Genomic DNA, 20,501 nt, shown 5'->3' on the forward strand with positions numbered 1-20,501 from the left:
TTTGTGCGTGTGTGCGTGCATGTGTGTGTGTGAGATAATCATTTTAACATCTACTTTTCCTGACCTGCATGGATCAGACAAGTGTGTTGTAGTAGGGTTGTTTTACAGCTTGATGCCCTTCGTGTTGTCAGGATGTGTGTGTGCATGTGTGTGTGTGTGCTTGTGTTTGTAAGCATGTATGTGTGTATGTGTGTTATCCATACTGTCAAAGATCATCCATTATGTATCTATAAATTATTGCTCCTCTATTTCTGTTAATAAATGTTCCTGGTCTTGTTACTTTTTCTTTCTTTACTAGTTTTTCACTGATATTTTAGGTATATTCTTCAGTATTCTGTTCCTTTTCCATCACATAAGTTTTAGTTGACAGTGTAAAACCTGCTATACATCCATTTCTGATCAATTGTCTTTTGCCATTAGCTCCTGTCTATGGCATTGCTTGCAGATTACCTACATCTAATAATGCTTATGTCTAGATTCTCAGTAATTTGAGAAATATTTATCATTTGCCAAGTTCCCCTAACCAGATAATGCTCTATAGCTCGATTTTATTATTTAAAATATGGTTGTGATATATTAGGTTTTCTCAAAGCATATACAATCATAATTAATCTTTGCAAACATTGTATACTGTTAGCTGAGAAAGTTTGCACTGTCCTATAAAATTATCCATACTTCGACATAAAACCACTCATTTGTATAATTTAGAACCACTATATGGCTGGTATGTATTGTCTCAACTACAATGGAGTACAAATGCAACTTGGACATTGTTAAATCATCTAATTTGAAAGAATAATGTTGCAAATGGTTAGACTGCATACATATTTGAATGAGATAAATTTATTAATAATAATATGTGTTTTTTTTCCATTACATATCATCTTATTAGGATGTAACAGAATAGCTATTGTGCTTTTTATTTGTTTGCATTTCTTATTTTTCTTGGTTGTGTTGAAAACATTGCTTAGAAATTATTGTGGTGAATGAAAGATTGTTTTAAAACATTACTTGTATTATTTAAAGCAAGGTGAATGTTCCCTATTAATGTGAACATGCAGCTGTAAAAAGAATCATGGAAATATCTAAATTTGTAGTATTATCCAGTTCATATTAGCAGAGAAGTCATAAATGTAGGCTTGAAGAAAATCAAATGATTATTCAATTATGGACAAAAGATTTGGGTTTTTATATCCATGTACTTCACTTACTTATTCTTCATTTGATTTTAAAGAATTACTTCTCCAACTAATAGATATTACCTGATACATTTCAGTGAACAACCACATTCTTACAACTACAATCTCATTGCCCTGTTAATGCTTCAATTGCTTTGGAAATAGTGTGATAATATACTTTGTTCTCTTCTTTAATCCTACCTATTCTCTCGAATATAAAAATGAATGTTTTATCTTTTACAATGATGCCTTAATTTCGACATATCCTGGAATTCATATATTTAAATGCATTATTAAAGCAGCTGCTTTTCAGTTAGCAGCTCTTTTTAATGCTGGATGGTTCTTAATTTCTGCAAAATTGTTTGTAGTGAGCACTTGTTATTTCTAGTTCATTCAATCAAAAGAATAAAGTAATATTATTGTTAGCTTGATCTAAAGAAACAATTATTACTTCTCTTTTAAAGAACATCGATTCCTTTTCAAATTGAGGTGCTCTTTGGATACAATTCTAAAACAGAAATTTGTTTTATTTACTTTGTGTTGCTACCTGAAATACAACCATTACTAAAACTCAAAATGCTACATTAGTCAAACCAAAACAGATACCAATTTAAATGAATCTCAGATATTTCTATTCAAATCATTAGATACTTCCTGTAGAGAGTTACTGGTCATGTCACTGATATATAGAGAAAATAGGATTTTCTCTGAAATACTTGTAAGTTTGTACATATCCACGCAGTTTTGTTTTTATATAAAAGCACTTTGGTATACACACTATGTATTTTATGATATATTACTGTTTCAAAAGTAAAATGTATTTTTACTTGTATATAAATAAAATCATTGATGAAACCTGATGGAATATTTAAATGAATGAAAGAAGTATTTAAGTATAAATAAACTTTGGCACAAATCTGTTTGGCTAGTGATTGTTAGCAAAATAACAATCTAAGAAAAGACATTTCAAAGTAATTTGGAAGAAGTTATATTTGTTGGAAGTATTCCAAGGGGAATAATTATTAAAATGGACATATGCTGCAAATGAGAGGAAAGAAATGTCCTTAAAAGGAGAGCTCCTTTGCCAACATTGATTCAAAGCACCCAATATACATTTCTATCCAAGTTGACAAATTTGGTGTGAGCTGGAGCTAGTTTTAGTTGGAAAAATCTCAAGTATCTAAAAGTTATTGAATTTCCTCACTTTATTTTTTTTTCCCATTTTTATGTCAAGTCTTTCTCACAACTGACATGGAATATAGTGATTTAAAGAAAAGTAAAAGTCCCAGCAGATCTTGAATATAATAGTAGTAAATAGGTCATGTATTACATACGTGTTTTTCAAAAGTAAGGGTTGCCAACTCTTGTCTTTTATCTACTTCATCTTTAAGATGGGCAATTTCTTATCAAGTTTTATATGAAATATCTCATCAGTCAATTTGATGCCACTATATAAATGTTAAAAGAATTAGAACACTGAAACTACATGTTCCTTGTTATAGAAAAAACATAAAGGGGATTATTGGTGTAACCAGTGCTGGTGTTATGAGGAAGATACTGTTTAACATAAGTCCGCTAGAAATAACAGCCAAATCTCTCTTTGATCACATTCTTCCATCATTAAAAAGAGAAAGAGCATATTGGATTGTGTAGTCTAGCCTGAGATAAATAATGCTCTTTCTCTTTTTAAAGATGGTAGAATGTGATCAAAGAGAGATTTAGCTGTTAATTCTAGAATGTATAATATTGGTATTAGTAATAACAACAGTTGTAATATGAACTTGATTGTAGACATTCTAAAATATCCCACTAGTTCCCTCTGGCTTTTTAGTTAACAATATATCTCAGAAACTTAATCATTCACTTTAATATTGCTGTGCTACATAGATGGCTTTGTTTGTTGTTCATAACTTATGTGAACATAGTTTTAGTAATCTATAAGTTTCAAAATTATAGACTTTTCCATTACCTTTACAAGCCCACATAGATTCAAAACTGTTTAGTATGCAGTACATACAGATTCATATACCTGCAGACAAATGATCTCTTTAGATTTTAGCAGCATGGGTCTGTTGTAAAAAAAGTAGAAGGCATGAGAAATTCTGTAATATACTTATAATTTACATATATTCACAGAGGATATAATATTTATAAGTATATTGAATAAAGATATTTTTAACATCTTGCCCAAAACCAGATACTTAAATGTAATAATTCATTGCATATTCTTCTCAGTATATTGCTCCTGCAATGCAGTATTTGCCATGCACTCTTCACAATATGTATATAGCTATATGTATACCAACTTATTACAGCATGCTATAAATAAAGTGTTGAAGTGCATTTCATATATATGTACACAGAAACCTGACTTGGGATGCCATTTCAGTATACAGAGAAATTTTCCCAAAACAGTACTGTCACAAAGACTGATATCTAAAATCTGAACATGTTATGATATTTAGAATATAAACTTGGCTATTTCCAAATAAATTTAAAACTCTCACAGGATAGATTTATTACTAAAATATTGAATGAATGAAAAGCTATAATAAACAAAATATATAAGTTATTTCAACTATCTGATATTTTATATGTATATGTAAGAAAGTCTGTGTGATGTACATACATATTCCATAGATTATATTGTAAAATAATTTTTGTGATTACCACAGCTCGCAAATTGTTATTAGCATATCCTTAGCTCTTTTACATATATACTGAAAATAATATAAATTGAAGTTAGTATCATCTATTTGGCATAAAGTATACCCATACTATTTAATTAGAACATATTCGAACCTGGTGCTTTATTCTTTTTACATATTTTATATCCTATATCATAATACTTACTTCATAAAAATTCTTTGAAAACTCATTGCTCATTAAAAATCCATCTCCCAACACCTCCCTCTCCCCCTACTCAGACTCCCCACCAATTGTATTCCCCTCCCCTCCAGCTTCCACTCTTTCTCACAAACCCGCCAGAACCTACCAGCACACAGTTTGTCCCTGTCTTATCTCTTCCCTATAATATATCCTCCTCTTAATACCCTTCCCACTACCTTTGTTCACTCACTGCACTCTCTCCACCCTCCATCTACTCTCCTCTCAAAATCTCACAAACTTACCCACCCATGCACCAACTCACCCTCTCCAATCTCTGGTCCACTTCACTTTATACATCTCCTTTTAATTTGGGGGTACCCCCACCATCTCATCTTCACCACCTTCTCTCTCTCCCCTCTTTCTCCACCTGAACCATTAGTGTTTTCTTTTCTACTACAAGTCACTGTTTTCTGACTCTCAATACCACTTACCCACTCAGTTAAAGGGGTTTTTTATCTTGTAAGTTACTTGATGACCCTGCTGATGCTATATAAAAAGTACTCAGTACACTCTGTAAAGTGGTTGGCTTTAGGAAGTGCATCCTATCAAGAAACCATGCCAAAGCAAACAGTAGAGCTTGATGCAGTCTTCTGATTTGCCAGTTTTTGTCAGATCATCCAACTTATGCCAGCATGGAAAATATGTTAAATTATAATGACGATAATGTGTGTATATATGATGTATTAGTCATGGTCACTGTTGGTGCCATGTAAATAACACTTGTGCATTGTAGTCTGGGCCATTGCCTGTGCCATGTAAATTGCACCTGCGTACCCAGGAATTGTAGTCATGGTTGTTGATGGTGCCATGTAAATGGCATCCATGAAATCGTAGTTGTAATCACTGCAAGTGCCATGTAAATGACACCTGTGCATCATAGTTTTGGTCCTTACTGGTACCATGTACATGCCACCTGTCAGTTATAGTTGTGGTCATTGTCAGTGTCATGTAAATGCCACCCATGCCGGTGGTACATAAAAGCACCCATTGCACTTCTGGAGTGGTTGGCATCAGAAAGGGCATCCAGCTGTAGAAATCATGCTAAATCAGACTGGAACCTGGTGCAACTCATCAGCTCCAGTCCAGCTGTTTAATCCAAGTCAGCATGGACAACAGATGTTAAATGATGATGATTCTCCTGTTGATTTCAGCATATGAATGTCCAATTGTTCAATCAAATGAACGATCACCTACCCACTGAATTAACATATAGAGTGGTTGAATTTTCTGCACCTGTGTACCCTTGACATAATCCTCAGTTAGAATCAGCATGATATAGAGGGATAGGTCGAGACCTACAGATGTAGTCCATCTGACAGGCTTCTACAGAACCTGTTTGCTGAATTTCTTTCAAATGGCTTGGGTGGACAGCACATTGTTGTAAAGCAAATGAACCAGTAAGCCATGCTTGCATCCTTGTGTGTATGTGTGTATGTATATATATATATATATATATATATATATATATAATATATATATATATATATATATATATATACATATATATATATATATGTATCATACATGAACCATGTATATATTGTTGAAAGGCAAGTTACTGTGATAGTTGTCTGAGATAGCATCACTCATAGATGTGTTGTTTTTTATCATATATATCCAAGGGAAATGAAAAATCATCCCAGCAGCAGCTAATGAGAACACCAAAGGTATTTTGACTTAGCTGGGCCTTATCAGTAACATAACCCACTGTCAACCAGATGCCTGGATGAGATTTGTCACCTCCAGTATAGGAAACAGTGAATGAAATAATAGATGATAAATTATATTAGAATATTATTAAGGTGTTATATGATATACTGAGCATTCATTGCATGATATGTGAATCATCTCTTTTATAACATTGTTATGTACCTCCAGTGTATAGCGTGTGCCAAAGTGATCCTTGTTCAGTCAAACTTTATGCACCTATTGATAAATATTGATTATTAATTCAATGAGTAAAGTTACAGCAAAAAAGTATATAGGAGTATGTTTTACAGATGTTATTTGTACATGTGTGTGTTTGAATTATTTTAGCATGGCTACTATTGGTTACTGTTGCTCATTAAAAATTTTTTGTGTGGTTAGAGTCATCATTTTCCCCAAAAAGTGGAGTAGATATTAGTGTGCATAAACATAAAAATAAGATAAAAGTATTTTATTCAGTACAAGCAATGGAAATAGTTCATAAACAAGTGCATTAGAATTACCGGCAGTTATAGAGCAAAGTTTTAGATAAGGTATTGCTTTATTAAAATGTTACTTATAAAATAGGTTGGAGAATTTCAAAAAGATTCAATGGGACTTTCTAAAATCTTGGTTATATGAGAAACTATGTGTTCTTATTTCTCTGATAAAATGGAACCATTTTCTTTCAGGAATATTTCTATTTAATAAATCTTGACACATTTATTTCTGTACTAGTAGTAATGATGCAATGCAGAAATTGCAGAATAAAACAAACTTTTCTGGAAACTGTGTATGCATACAAGTGGTTTGAGTACTTTAAGAATAAGACTAAGATTTTCTGACAAAGGAAATCGAAAATTGATAAATAGGAAATAAAAAGATGTGAGGATTTATATAGGAAAAGAGCAAAAATAATTGTAGTTAGAACAAGGTAAAATAATTATACTAATATTGTCTATACTAATGGAAAGAAGAAAGAGAAAAGAAAGATGGAAACAAGACAAAATGGAGAATAAAAGCTAAAGAGGCTGAGATTGTTCATCAGTTAACTTTATTAGAGTTGTCGTATTGATCTTGTCTTTTATTGATCTCTCCTAATGCACTGTAGACCAAGTGATGGGATAAGCATTATAGGTAAGGAGTTGATTGTTCAACTGATCTCTATATCAAAGAATAATAGAATATTATATTTTTCTACATGTGTTTTACATTGTTTTATATACATACATACATATATATATATATATATATATATATATATATATATATATATATATATATATATATATATATAGAGAGAGAGAGAGAGAGAGAGAGAGAGAGGTGTTTGTGTGTGTATGTAAATGCAGGTGTATAAGTATTATGCATTCATAGATTGATAAGCTGATACACAGTCACATTTATTAGATCAGTAGATATAAGCATATATGTCTGTTTAATTTGGATGGGTGAAAAAGAAAGAAAGAATAAATTTCAAGGCAAATGACTAGTTATGGAAAGATAATACTTTAAATTAGGCCCTCATGCAAGAATTTTGTGAATAATAGTGAATAAAATACTTTAGAATATGAGTTCTAGGAAATTATTTGGATATATTGAAAATATAGCATTAATATTACAAACTTTAAAAATCTAATGCAGTCAAGCTATGGTAATTATTCACTCTGTCAACTGCTTCTTAACTTAGAAATTGATAGGTGTTTTTGGATAGAGTTTTAAAACATGTCCTCATCAAAAACAAGACAGAACAGTTAAGGAAAGTATAAAAATAATGAAATCCAAGAGATATATGAAGATTTATTATTTTACAACTATATTTTCCATAATTTACGATTATATAAAAATTATTCTGATTTAAAAAAAAAAAAAATTCTCTTTATTTATGCCATTGTTCAAACTGCTGATGTAGCTACTACTAGATAGCCTTCGTTATTATTATTTGGTTGAGGTTAACTACTATGTGGTTACTGTTATTTAGACCCAGATCAACTCTGATCAAGAAGGTCTATGATTAAAGGTATGCCAATCATGACAATTATCTCCTTTTAGGGGTATGTAGGGCGACATCATTGGTCTTTTCTTTATTTAAGGCACTATGGTGTAATTTAACCCTTTAGCATTTAAACCAGCCATATCTGGCCAAAATATTCTGTCTGTGTTATCTTCAAATTGGCCAGATCTAGTCTCTCACACCTACCCAACTATGTCATTTTAAAAATGGACAATTATATGATCAAAATCTCAAAGGTATGAGATAATGCATGATTAATTCAAAACAATGGGATTAAATAAGTATATTTTATGAAGTAATATGAGTACTAAAGGGGGAAATCAGATTTGGCTACTATTTCTGACCTGATAATAACTAAATATAAGCTCTTTTGTTGGCTCTCCTAGAAACATTAGTGAAGTTTCTCTCAAAACATGCCTGCTATCGTAAAGACAAAGGAGATAATGTAAACCAAGTGATGGTCGTAATGGAAATGCCTTTGGTCATGTCTACTCGGTAAAGGGCTATACTACTACTACTACTGATGATGATGATAATTAATTAAAGTAGAATCTGGTTGATTTTTTAAAAAATTTAATTTATTAGGACAAGACTTAATATTATATGTTACTCTGTACTGTTTCTGGCAACTCTTCATTTCTTTATTCTGGTAATACTGCTATCTATGAACCATTATGATTTTGCTTGTGCTGCACGTTATCCCTGTATAATGATCATACTCATTAATAGCAACCATCAGTGATATTTGTTTGTAGAATTATTCAGATAGAAGAAATAATATCAACCATTATTGCTAAATTGTGTGACCAAAAGTATTAGTCTTAAAACTTCAAAGACACCATTACTATTCTTTATAGAATATTTTATAGGAAATAACAGATTTTGTTTATGAGCACGAAAATTTTATAAATTTAGCATTACAATTTACAATCTAGTTCAATGCATCTCTATGAGTTTATATGTTGAAACCCTGTAACATCAATTGTTATGTCATAAGCATATCTCAGTGAGATAAATTTATTTTATTAATGGTCTTTGATTTACTTTGCCTATCTTTCAAAACATAATGCATTGCATTCGACTGAACCTGTATTATTAGCTCATTTCCTTACATTCTCAATTACTTACCTTATATGTTTTGTATAAGTTTAAATAATTCATTTCTATATTCAACATAATGAAATCTAAATGTTAAAATGTATTAATGCAATTAGAAATAATTGTATTCTATATGAGAAAGGTATTTCATTTAACAAATATTAATTGCCATTTATGATTTTACTTCCATGTCCCTTTCTGAAATTAGTTTTTAACAGAAATACATTGAACCATAAACCTATTTATTTTTCAATATATTCTACCATTGAAAAATGTACCATAATTTTTTTAGAAGAAGGGTCACTACTCAAGACATTTTTAATATTTTTTCAGTGAGGTTTATGCAAGTGGATTACTATCTTGAACCTCTATGGGTTCACATATATAAAGGATTATGGAATGCTTTTAATGTAATGTCTTAAAAATGAAGCACAATAAGGAAGTTGAGAGGAGGGTAGACATGTGCATTAGATGAGCTTAAATTTAAGTTATATACAGTTTGCTAATTCAGAGAAACAAAGAAGTAGCAATAGAAAAGACAAGGAGAAAAAACACTTTATTTTAAATCCAGTGTTGTACTCTACTGGTGACTCAATCCCTACTAATTTCTCTAGCAATACTGTTTCAGATAAGAGGAGAGTACTGCAATGTAAGATTTAATTAGTTTTATACAGAATCGGAAACTACTGATCAGGCTGAGGTAAGGTTTTTGACATGATGAGGAAGCATAGTTTTTGAGATACAACACTAACAACATTTTACATGTGATGTCACCGTAAGAACCTGTCACCTATTGGGAGACTTAATTTTTGTAATGACTTTGAGCATTTTACTTAGATGATGATCATATGAGTATCTCCTATCTATATTGAAGGAGACTTGTTTGTCATGTTCCCATTAAAGGAAATTTTTTTAAAGTTTCTATTTTTGAAAGGAGTGCAAGTCTTGCATGAAATGTTTAGATTGCATTTAGAAGATGGCTGGGTGTTAAACATTTATGGGGAATGAAAAGTAATGTAATGCCATCTACATTTGGGTATGTTTTGACAAAAATGACAAATAGGTCATTAATGCATCAATCAAGATAGATCCCTGTAAGAAGAAAAAGAACTGAAAAACAAGGATAGAAGCTAGTTCTGGGAGTGGGGTGTACTGTTTTAAGGTGTTTAGTGGAAAGAACAACATGAGTTTTAATCATCTTGCTGAGTTGAAGTAATTGGAAAAGTTTTATACTTAGTAAGGGCATCCAGCCATAGAAACCAAGACAAAACAGGCTGGAGCCCGGTGTAGCTTTCCAGCTTACCAGTTTCTTTATTAACAAGAATGGAAGGATGAGGCTTACTGAGTCATATTGCTAAGGAATAACAAGTAGGAGGATACAATACACACATCCTGCCTTTTGTATATACAGATATACTTATATACATATATATATATATATATATATATATATATATATATATATTATATATATATATATATATGTAGAGAGAGAGGTTCAAGATATATATATATATATATATATATAGATAGATAGATATAGATATATCCATATATATATATATATATTTAGAAATATATAGATATATAATAATTATTATTTGAGGGAATAAAATCCAAACTTACAAGGAAAAAAATTCAATTTTTATATATATATATATATATCATCATCATCATACGTCCGCTTTCCATGCTGGCATGGGTTGGACGGTTCAACTAGGGTCCGGGAAGCCAGAAGGCTGCACCAGGCCCAGTCTGATCTGGCAGTGTTTCTACAGCTGGATGTCCTTCCTAACGCCAACCACTCCGTGAGTGTAGTGGGTGCTTTTTACATGCCACCGGCACAGGTGCCAGACGGGGCTGGCAAACGGCCACGATCGGATGGTGCTTTTTATGTGCCACCGGCACAGGGACCAGACGAAGCTGGTAATGGCCACGGTCGGATGGTGCTTTTTACGTTCCACCGGCACGGAGGCCGGTTGGGCGGCGCTGGCTATGGCCACGTTCGGATGGTTCTCTTACGTGGCACTGGTATCACAACTACAAATTCCATTGATGTTGATAGATTACAATTTTGATTTTGATCTTCACTTGCCTCAACAGGTCTTCACAAGTGGAGTTTTGTGTCCCAAGAAGGAAAGGAGTGCATAAGTGGGCTGGCTACATCCCAGGTGTAGGCCACGGGATTATGGCCTCACTTGTCCTGCCGGCTCTTCTCATGCACAGGTCTCGGTCTCTAGTCGGCTCTTCTCACGCACAGGTCTCGGTCTCTAGTCATTTCCTCAGTGAGACCTAAAGTTTGAAGGTCGTGCTTCACCACCTCATCCCAGGTTTTCCTGGGTCTACCTCTTCCACAGGTTCCCTCAACCGCTAGGGTGTGGCACTTTTTCACACAACTATCTTCATCCATTCTCGCCACATGACCATACCAGCGCAAACGTCTCTCTTGCACACCACAACTGATGCTTCTTAGGTCTAACTTTTCTCTCAAAAAACTTACACTATGTCGAGTATGAACACTGACATTACATATCCATCGGAGCATACTGGCTTCATTTCTTGCAAGCTTACGCATATCCTCAGCAATCCCGGCCCATGTTTCACTGCCATGTAGCATGGCTGTTCATACACATGCGTCATACAATCTGCCTTTTACTCTCAGCGAGAAGCTTTTTGTCTCCAGCAGAGGTAAGAGCTCTCTGAACTTTGCCCAGGCTATTCTTACTCTAGCATTTACACTTTCAGCGCACCCGCCCCTGCTGCTGACTTGGTCACCTAGGTAACGGAAGCTATCAACTACTTCTAGTTTTTCTCCCTGGAATGTGGCAGAAGATGGTCTCTGTGTATTTTCAATGTTTATTACTCCCGAGCATCTGCCACATAGAAAAACTATTTTCCTAGTTAGCCTTCCTTTGACATTGCTGCACTTCTTATGTGTCCATAGCTTACATTTGGTGCATCTTATAGAGTTTCTACCTATGCCTTTTCTACAGATCGAGCAGGGCCATCTACCTGAGGGTGTTTGTGATTTGTCTACCTTCCTACTTATTAGAACTTTGGTTTTAGCTAGGTTGACTCTTAGGCCCTTCCATTCTAATCCTTGCTTCCACACCTGAAACTTCTCCTCCAGTTCTGATAGTGACTCAGCAATTAGGGCAAGGTCATCAGCATAGAGGAGCTCCCAGGGGCAGCCTGTCTTGAATTCCTCCATTATTGCTTGGAGGACTATGATAAATAGGAGGGGGCTGAGGACTGAACCTTCGTGGACCCCTACCTCTACCCGGAATTCTTTATATCTAAATGTGTCAAGGCCGACAGGAAGTGTTGTGGGTGTATTATTTTTTTTCTTCAGTTGAAGTAGCCTCAAGGTTTCTGTAACTCATTTGCTTATGTTTACTTGGCATTTCATATAAAAAGTAACAGTTAAGACATATATATATATAAAATTATATATATATATATATATATATATATATAACATGTTGATTATCAATACATTTACAACACAAATATTACAGTTAGCACAGGAGTGGCTGTGTGGTAAGTAGCTTGCCTACCAACCACATGGTTCTGGGTTCAGTCCCCCTCCGTGGCATCTTGGGCAAGTGTCTTCTGCTATAGCCTCGGGCCGACCAATGCCTTGTGAGTGGATTTGGTAGACGGAAACTGAAAGAAGCCTGTCGTATATATGTATATATATTTATGTATGTGTATGTATATGTTTGTGTGTCTGTGTTTGTCCCCCTAGCATTGCTTGACAACCGATGCTGGTGTGTTTACGTCTCCGTCACTTAGCGGTTCGGCAAAAGAGATCGATAGAATAAGTCCTGGGGTCGATTTGCTCGACTAAAGGCGGTGCTCCAGCATGGCCGCAGTCAAATGACTGAAACAAGTAAAAGAGAAAAGAGATATATATATGTCTTAAGTGTTACTTTTTAAATAAGAAACAATACTAAAGTAGCACTGAAATGACTAGAGGAAAACAGAAGCTTGTCATTATTAGCAATTCCTATTGTGAAAATTGTAGTTAATTTTAAAAATTGTGAGAGTGAGACTGACTTTTATTAGATTTCTGAAAACTACAAGTTATAATTGGTTCTTTCTGTCAAATATCATAACGATTGTAATGATAATAAATAATATTGATCCAATATCTCTTTCCATTTTGCAACTAAGATCACTTTTATGTTTCAATTTTTGTCTGCTGCAATTATTTGAATCTATGTTTAGGAGCAGTTATGCTGAAATTTTAATCAAAAATTTCAAAGCAGGTATTGCATATGATATGAATCCTCATTGAATGATTTGTTAGTTAATTCTCACAAAAGTTATCAGCCAAAAGAATAGTCTAGAATCTATAAGGAATTATGTAAGAAATACCTTGAGTACATTTTAGCATTTCTTATATCTCTAACAAAGCTTTACATAACAACTTGCTACTTATGTTTGTTATTCAGCATTACTAAATCTATTCTACTTCATTTTTGTATCTATTCTATTTCCACTATTAAAACTTGTTAAATGTTGTTAGATTATGTTAGTGTAAACTATTGAAGTGTAATGGATGTATTGATTAAAAATATACTACCTATCTTAAAGGAAACTGATATCTGTTGCAAAAACTTAGATTCATCATTACTGTTCATTTCATCCTTGAACATTCTATGATAGCTAGAGATTTTGTTTTGTATTATTTGTATTAATATATTCAAACATTAAAAAATCATGTTATTTAAACTAATCAAGTATTGTTTAGAGGGATGATGTTATTAAACATCTGTATTACTGGAGTAAGCTAGCCACATCTATGGTGCTTTGCTGTAAAATGTTTATCTGTTGGCAATTAAACTCTTAAGACTTTTACTTACAAATAGTTGAAAACAGGACATTAGAACTTGTAGTGCATTCTTAAAATGATAGGGATCTGTTGGATAGATAATTTGATTAATCTGACTTCAACAAATTTATTCCATCATTAATTATAATAGTAACTTATGTAACTTTACTGATATTCATTATCTTAGATGAGTTGTTTAAATTTTGTTATTTTTAATGGGAGTGGAGCTTCTCATATTTATATTGTGAGCAGCATAAGTCAGGCTTCAGTAGATTTTCTCTCACAACTTATATAACTGTTAGTCAAGCTTTAAATATTTTTATTTATTTTCATCATCACCTTTTCTTGCCCATTGATAAATCTTGTTACTACTTTGCCTTACTATGACCATCTCAATTATACTTTATCACAACTATGATCATTATTGTGATTTATTCAAGAGTATAGCTATTTTTATGACCAATAACATATTTTATATCCTTGTATTTGTCACCTTCTGTCTAAAATCTGTACAACTGTTTCTTTTTATTCAATTAATTTTCTTTATTATTGTATTTTGTGTTATTATTTTTATTTCCCTTTATTTTTTCTCTTTATTATTTCTTATATTTCTTCCTTTTATGCAATGCGCACACACACACATACACACACGATTCTGAAAAATCAAGTATTCTGAAACATGTATGGTTTTGACCATCAACCTATTTCATGATATAATATGATCTACTATATTATTTGATCCTGTATACTGTGATCAGTTATAAAAAGATCAGGAATTACCTGAGGAGGTGCTTCATATGCCTATCCTCCAAATAACTAACCAATCATTAAATAGAAGCATTGCTGAAGTAAATGATGAGAAAATGAAACTTATAAGTCATAAGTTAAAATCAGACATTGGTATTCATTATAACCTAAAGCAACTTACATTATTTGACTTTATTTGGCCTAATTAACTGAAAATGTACATATCTTTCCTTTTTCACAAATAATTGGTTGCATTATATGAGACATTCATTTTTATATTTTGTTTTTAATAATTTTTTAAAATGTATGAATTGAAAAGTATCAAAATATTCATTATTTATTTTTCCATACTTTGTTTCTTACATATATTTAACACGACCCATGACTTTCTTGTTTATATAGACTCACAACAATTTTGGGAATATTTCACTGCCTTATATTGGTGGTGCAGCAGAAGAACAATTATCAAACTGCCAGTTCTGCTTTCGCAGTATTCCAAATTTGGTGAGGTTATCTAGCATGCTTTAAGATGATAAATCTTCAATGTGCTAATCCTTCTTATCCTATTTAAAGCTTTACTAATAAAAATACTCCACAGCTACATAAATGTAGTTTCATACTAAACTTCAGATAATCTTTCATTGGTATCCCTGCTTAAAAGGACACTGATATGTGACCAGATCTGATATTTTTGTAATGTTTTCACTATGAATCTACTAGAACTTCTCAATGGTTCCACATTTTTATTTAGTTTCCTAAACAGTGATCAATTAAGTGATCACAATAAGTTAAATGACTTAACCTTGGCAAGAACTTGCATTTTATATACTACCTTGTATAATTTGATGCTTTCATACTCATTGACAGTCCCACCTACTTGCTATGTGGTCATCTTTATTATGTATTTTAATGATATCTACACCCACAAAGATGTATAAACAATTTATCTAAATGTTTATTAAGTTGCTTTCAAAAACAGAACTACTTTTGTGACAGTTCCTTCTTCAAAGCAGCAAAGTTATCAACATCAAATAGTAGTTATTACTGTGAATTACTGAAAGGAAAACTCATTATCTAGCAAACTAATACAAAAAAAAAATATTAAAATTAAAAATATGAAGATATTCTAATAAAACATTTACTTTGTGCAAGTCAACAGTTTGGTATTATTTGCATAAAATGCATAAATCAGGCACTGTTGATAAAGGCTTTCGATAGATAAGACTATTCCGAAATTGTTTCCAATGAAGACATTAACAATGAAAATCAAACCTACAGTTTTTATTAGTTTCCATTATTTATTACTGAGAGTATTGCTTTAAAATTTTGAGGGTATAATCCCTGAACAGCACATAACAAGCCAAAGGGTTGTTATTTGAACCTAGTCTAGTTTGTCGACTTCAGTGCAGTTAGAGCCATGCTTGTATCTTGATCAGACTATTTATGTATGAAAAACTTTTAACAAACTGATTGTTTATATATTAATTATTATGAGGACTAAATATTGTTATTATACAGTCTAATAAAACTGAAATGTGTCCATAGCTGTTGCCTTGTTTGATGACAGTGATCAGATTTTCCCTTTAGGTATGAAAACTGAATATTTGGTAAAATTAATTCTTAAAATTATTTCTCTTTTTCTTTGAGAGTCTCTAACAATTACCACTAGGTTTTTTTATTATTTCTCGAAGAGGTAAATTTCAGTTCATTTAAAATCTTTGTTTATGTCATCCAGTACATAACCAATTGTTAACATAGCCAATATCCATAATAAACATTTGACTTATCAGCAGAGCATTCATATTGATTAATTCTGTCTAAGAAAGTATTTCTTACTTTGCCCTAAAACAATTTTGGTGTTACATCACCAAAATATTCAATTAATTCACAAGGCTGAATATTCTACACATAATATTGCTCTTAACATAATCCTGTCACACACTATGCCATTAACTTGTTATAGTGTGTGACATTGCTGACTTTTTGAATTATAGGTACAATTCATTTGACAAGTTCCACAGTTTGTCCATCGAGTTGGACATACATAACTTGGGTCGACCTGAATATATGACAATACACACCTATGTTTTGAGCAGTGGAATTCTTGGGACTTCATGATTGCTTAGAAAATTTAGCAATTTGGCTGTACTTGCACCCGTTTGATCATAGGTTTGCTCAGTCTATGAATTGCTCTATGGCCTTGAAACAAAATGTAGTATCTTAGAAAGACTTGAAGACTTTAATAATGAGCAAGCAAAACTCTTTTAAACTTTGCAGATTATTCAATGTAATAGTAGATTTGTAAAACAGTTCAAAAATACTTGTCCTTTTTTTTAAGCTACGAGTTAGCAATGATCCTGTATACCATTGATCAAAATATATTCCAGCCATGACTATCTTATTTATCTAGGATCACATTAGCCAATATGTCCTTCCCTTTAAGATGCAGTTTAAAAGAAATTTGACTGTTACTTTTTGCATGTTGAGCAATCATGTACAGGCTCCCTGGTTTGTTTGACCTTTTTCACACACATGAATGTATGTGTAGCCTTACCTTTGCTTTGGTTAAAAATCATTGTCACTTAATTGTTATTATTGTTTAGAGCAGAACTATAATCAATAGCATTTCAGCAGTGACTACTTGTATTTTTCATTAGCACAACAGATCCAGAACCACATTATCTAATGTGTACTTTTTTTACTAAGTATGATGCAATTTAAGGGAAATTTGGCTGCTATTTCAAACTGTTTGAGCCATTGCATTTGCTTAATGTCCCGTCTGATATTCCTGATAAAACTTTGAGTAAATTATTGATACTCAATTTAATATTATTTACTTCTCTTTTGGATTGTTACCAGATTTTCATTTTATCTTTATTGCCATTGAAGGTTATGAAAAGCTTAGATTCATTTTGTTTTTAATCATTAATCAATCCCCCATTTAACCTTTTGAATTCTTCTACATCAGCAGTGACCTTTCAAACTAAATCACTAACTGAAAAATATTTCAGATAACTGCAATATATATTTAATAAGCATGTTGCTTGTACTTACTTGAGTTTGGTTTTTCCTTTTCTTTTTTTTTGTGTTGATTTTGTTTCTCATTTTAACAAAGATGTGTTTGCAATATGTGTGCCTGTAGAGGCCATACTGACTTGGTTTGTATGTGTGTGACTGGCTATTTTTGTCTCCTTAACTCTATTCAGACAATGATCCCAACTGATTGTCATAAAGTCACTTATCAATGCCTTCCAGCTTTTGGCTCTAAGATATAACTATCTCTTCCTTTTACCTTTTCTGTGACTACTAAAGAGGCCTCTGTTCTTTGGATCTGACTGGTCTCATGGTCTCATACCACTTTCATTCAGGTATTCATTTGTCTCACCTACTTTCATTACCTATAATTGTGTGCACTCCTATTCCAGGCTTGCACTAACCACTTCACCCAAACTTTCTTTAAAATGTCAACTTCTGGAATTCGCCCCCTATATACTTATTTATAATTATCAACTTTTAGCTGTTCAAGAACAACATGAATTGCTGTGAATTTGTACCATTGCTAGATACAAATCACCATTGTAAGTAACAGAAGCAATATCTTGTTAAAGTATTTTATTAGCTTGCAATGCTGAGTTTAAGTACTTCTAAGAATATGAAGTAAGCAGCAGAAAGCACTGCCAGTGTGTTTTTTAATTAATAAATGCGCATGATTTGTTTCCAGGATCAAGAAATCATTTGCAACTCAAATGCATTGACTCAAAAGAACTCAGCTGGTATCTAATGATACAAGTCACTTTATTTCTAATCTATTTTTCCTGACTGTTTATGTTTATTCCTCTGTATCTGTATATAGCTGTTGGTTTGCCTGTATTTAGAAATTGGTTGATTTGTATCTAGTTATTAATTTACCTACATCTAGTGAGTGGTCTATCTCCTTTCTGACAGGAGAAAAGACAGACTCTATCAAAAAGTTAATGCAGTTGGATGGATAAGATTTGTTCTATTATTAATTGTATGATTATTTTAGTTCAATGTTTGACATTGAAAATGAGAACAATGTTCTCTTAGAATGGAAAAAAATATTCTAATCCTAATATACAAATATATTAATATATATGTGTGTGTGTGTGTGTGTCTGTGTGTTGGTACATTGCTGATTGACAAAATTAAATCTTATGATTATATTTCTAATGAAGCACATTGTCTTTGTGATAAAGTTAATTTTCAAAATAATCAGACATTTAGATAATAACAATCTCAGATTAAAACCAGGTACTTGATTTCCCAATCATATGGTCCCTGGTTCAGCCACCCTGTATAGGGCATTTGGTAAGTGTTTTCTATAGTACCTTTGGGTGACGAATGCTTTGTGAGTAAAATTCACTTGATAGAAACTATGCTGGAGCCAGTCTTGTGCATGTTTGTTTTTGTATTTTTTATATCTATGTATATTTATATGCATATACATACATGTGCGTGTATATAAATATGTATGTTATTGGCACTACCAAGAAAAAGGTGCTTTCTTTGCACTCACCAAAGGAATGGAACCTTGGCCAGGAGAAACTAATGTCATCAGATGGTGTCCAACGATCATCGAGTGTTTTGACCCTGAATCTAACACCTTCCTCTTCGTGGGTCATCAGAGGTGGGAAAATCACTGCTCATCATGTCTCTCTGGATTCCAGCTTAACTCCTCCTGCAAGAGGCTCTTTCTGCTGCCTCTCCCATTCTGCTCACAGACACCTCTCATTCCAATGGCTATAAGCATCTTCCATACCAAATAGACAAGGAATCCTCTACAGTCAACCTTGACTGGGAAAAGCTATGGCTGTCATCCCTTCACCCTAGAACCCTGCAGAAGGCTCTTGTATCTGGCATGCTTCAATTCATAGACCTGATGACATCCTGCTTCCCACATAACTGTAAGCTTGATCAAGTTTATTTTCCTTGCCTTTTCACACTACAGAACTGCATCTGGCCTCAGGATTGTACTGACGACCTAGGAGAACTGCTATCTCTCCCCTAGGTCCACTTTCATTGTATAGGTGCTATACAAAAAAAAAAAAACCTCCACAATCTGTGAAGTGGTTAGTATTTGGAAGGGCATCCAGTTATAGAAACCCTGCCAAACTGACTCTAAAGTATGACATGGTCATCCACTGCATCAAATGCTACTGAGTCATTCAACCTATGCCAGCATAGAGGAGGAATGTAAAATGATTATACCTTCATGTGCACGCATATGTGTGTGTGCAGCATTGAATTGCATTCCTTTATGTCAAAAAGTAATATTGCCATTTAGTGAATAGAGATTGATAAAATAAGTACTAGACAGAAATAAGTACTAGGGTTGATATGATCAACGAGCTCTTTAGTGAAAATCTTTAAGCATGGATATAGTCTTTGTAGTTAAAAATCAGTAAAAGCAAAAACAGATTTTCATTATTAAGTTGGTGTTTAGAAAATAGCTTAATATGAGATTCCTTCATAAGATTACAAGAGAAGGATTTCATTTAAATGTGAATGCTTTAAAACAACAGATTTTACTAGGGGTAGTCTGAGGTTGGTAGGTATAATGAAATTAGCGTTTAAGAAATATGTATGTTTCAAGTAGGTGAAAATAGCATACACTTTGTTATGGTAGTTTTTACTGTGTGGTAGTTATTTGTTTCTTGGATAGTCTGATATATTAGTGAACAATAAAAATGTCATTCTATTTTTGAGAGTTGTACTCTCTACCTAAAGAATTGTTGTTTTGAGAATGGTTAATACAGCAGTTCAGGATGATAATATTCTTCAGTATGGTATAACTGAGTATTTCTGTCTTAATGTGTTTACTGGCTCGATCATGATGCAAATTAAATTCTCGGAAAAATTTTAAAATATCATTAAAATTAGTCGAATTGTCTTGAATTATTTTTTCAATTACAGCATCACATCTGTTTTTCAGCTTTACTAGGGTGTATATAATTCCACAAAAGTATACACATGACCTCACAATCACTATAAATAATCCTTTCTTCTATAGGCACAAGGCTTGAAATTTGTG

At 32.7% G+C, this 20,501-nt stretch overlaps 1 protein-coding gene across 19 annotated transcripts in view; it reads left to right on the plus strand.

Moving 5' to 3' along the window:
- LOC115209155 overlaps nt 1-20,501 on the plus strand; it is a 1,103,332-nt gene that overhangs the window by 549,564 nt on the left and 533,267 nt on the right. For 16 of the 19 annotated variants that reach the window (XM_036501160.1, XM_036501159.1, XM_036501162.1 and 13 more), the window contains one exon: nt 14,852-14,953. The exons of the other annotated variants lie outside the window; for them this stretch is intronic. In XM_036501160.1, the coding sequence (XP_036357053.1) occupies nt 14,852-14,953 (102 nt within the window). The remainder of the gene's footprint in view (nt 1-14,851; nt 14,954-20,501) is intronic. 19 annotated transcript variants of the gene reach the window in all.

Source organism: Octopus sinensis, linkage group LG3 (assembly GCF_006345805.1).
Source record: "Octopus sinensis linkage group LG3, ASM634580v1, whole genome shotgun sequence".
Taxonomy (NCBI): domain Eukaryota; kingdom Metazoa; phylum Mollusca; class Cephalopoda; order Octopoda; family Octopodidae; genus Octopus; species Octopus sinensis.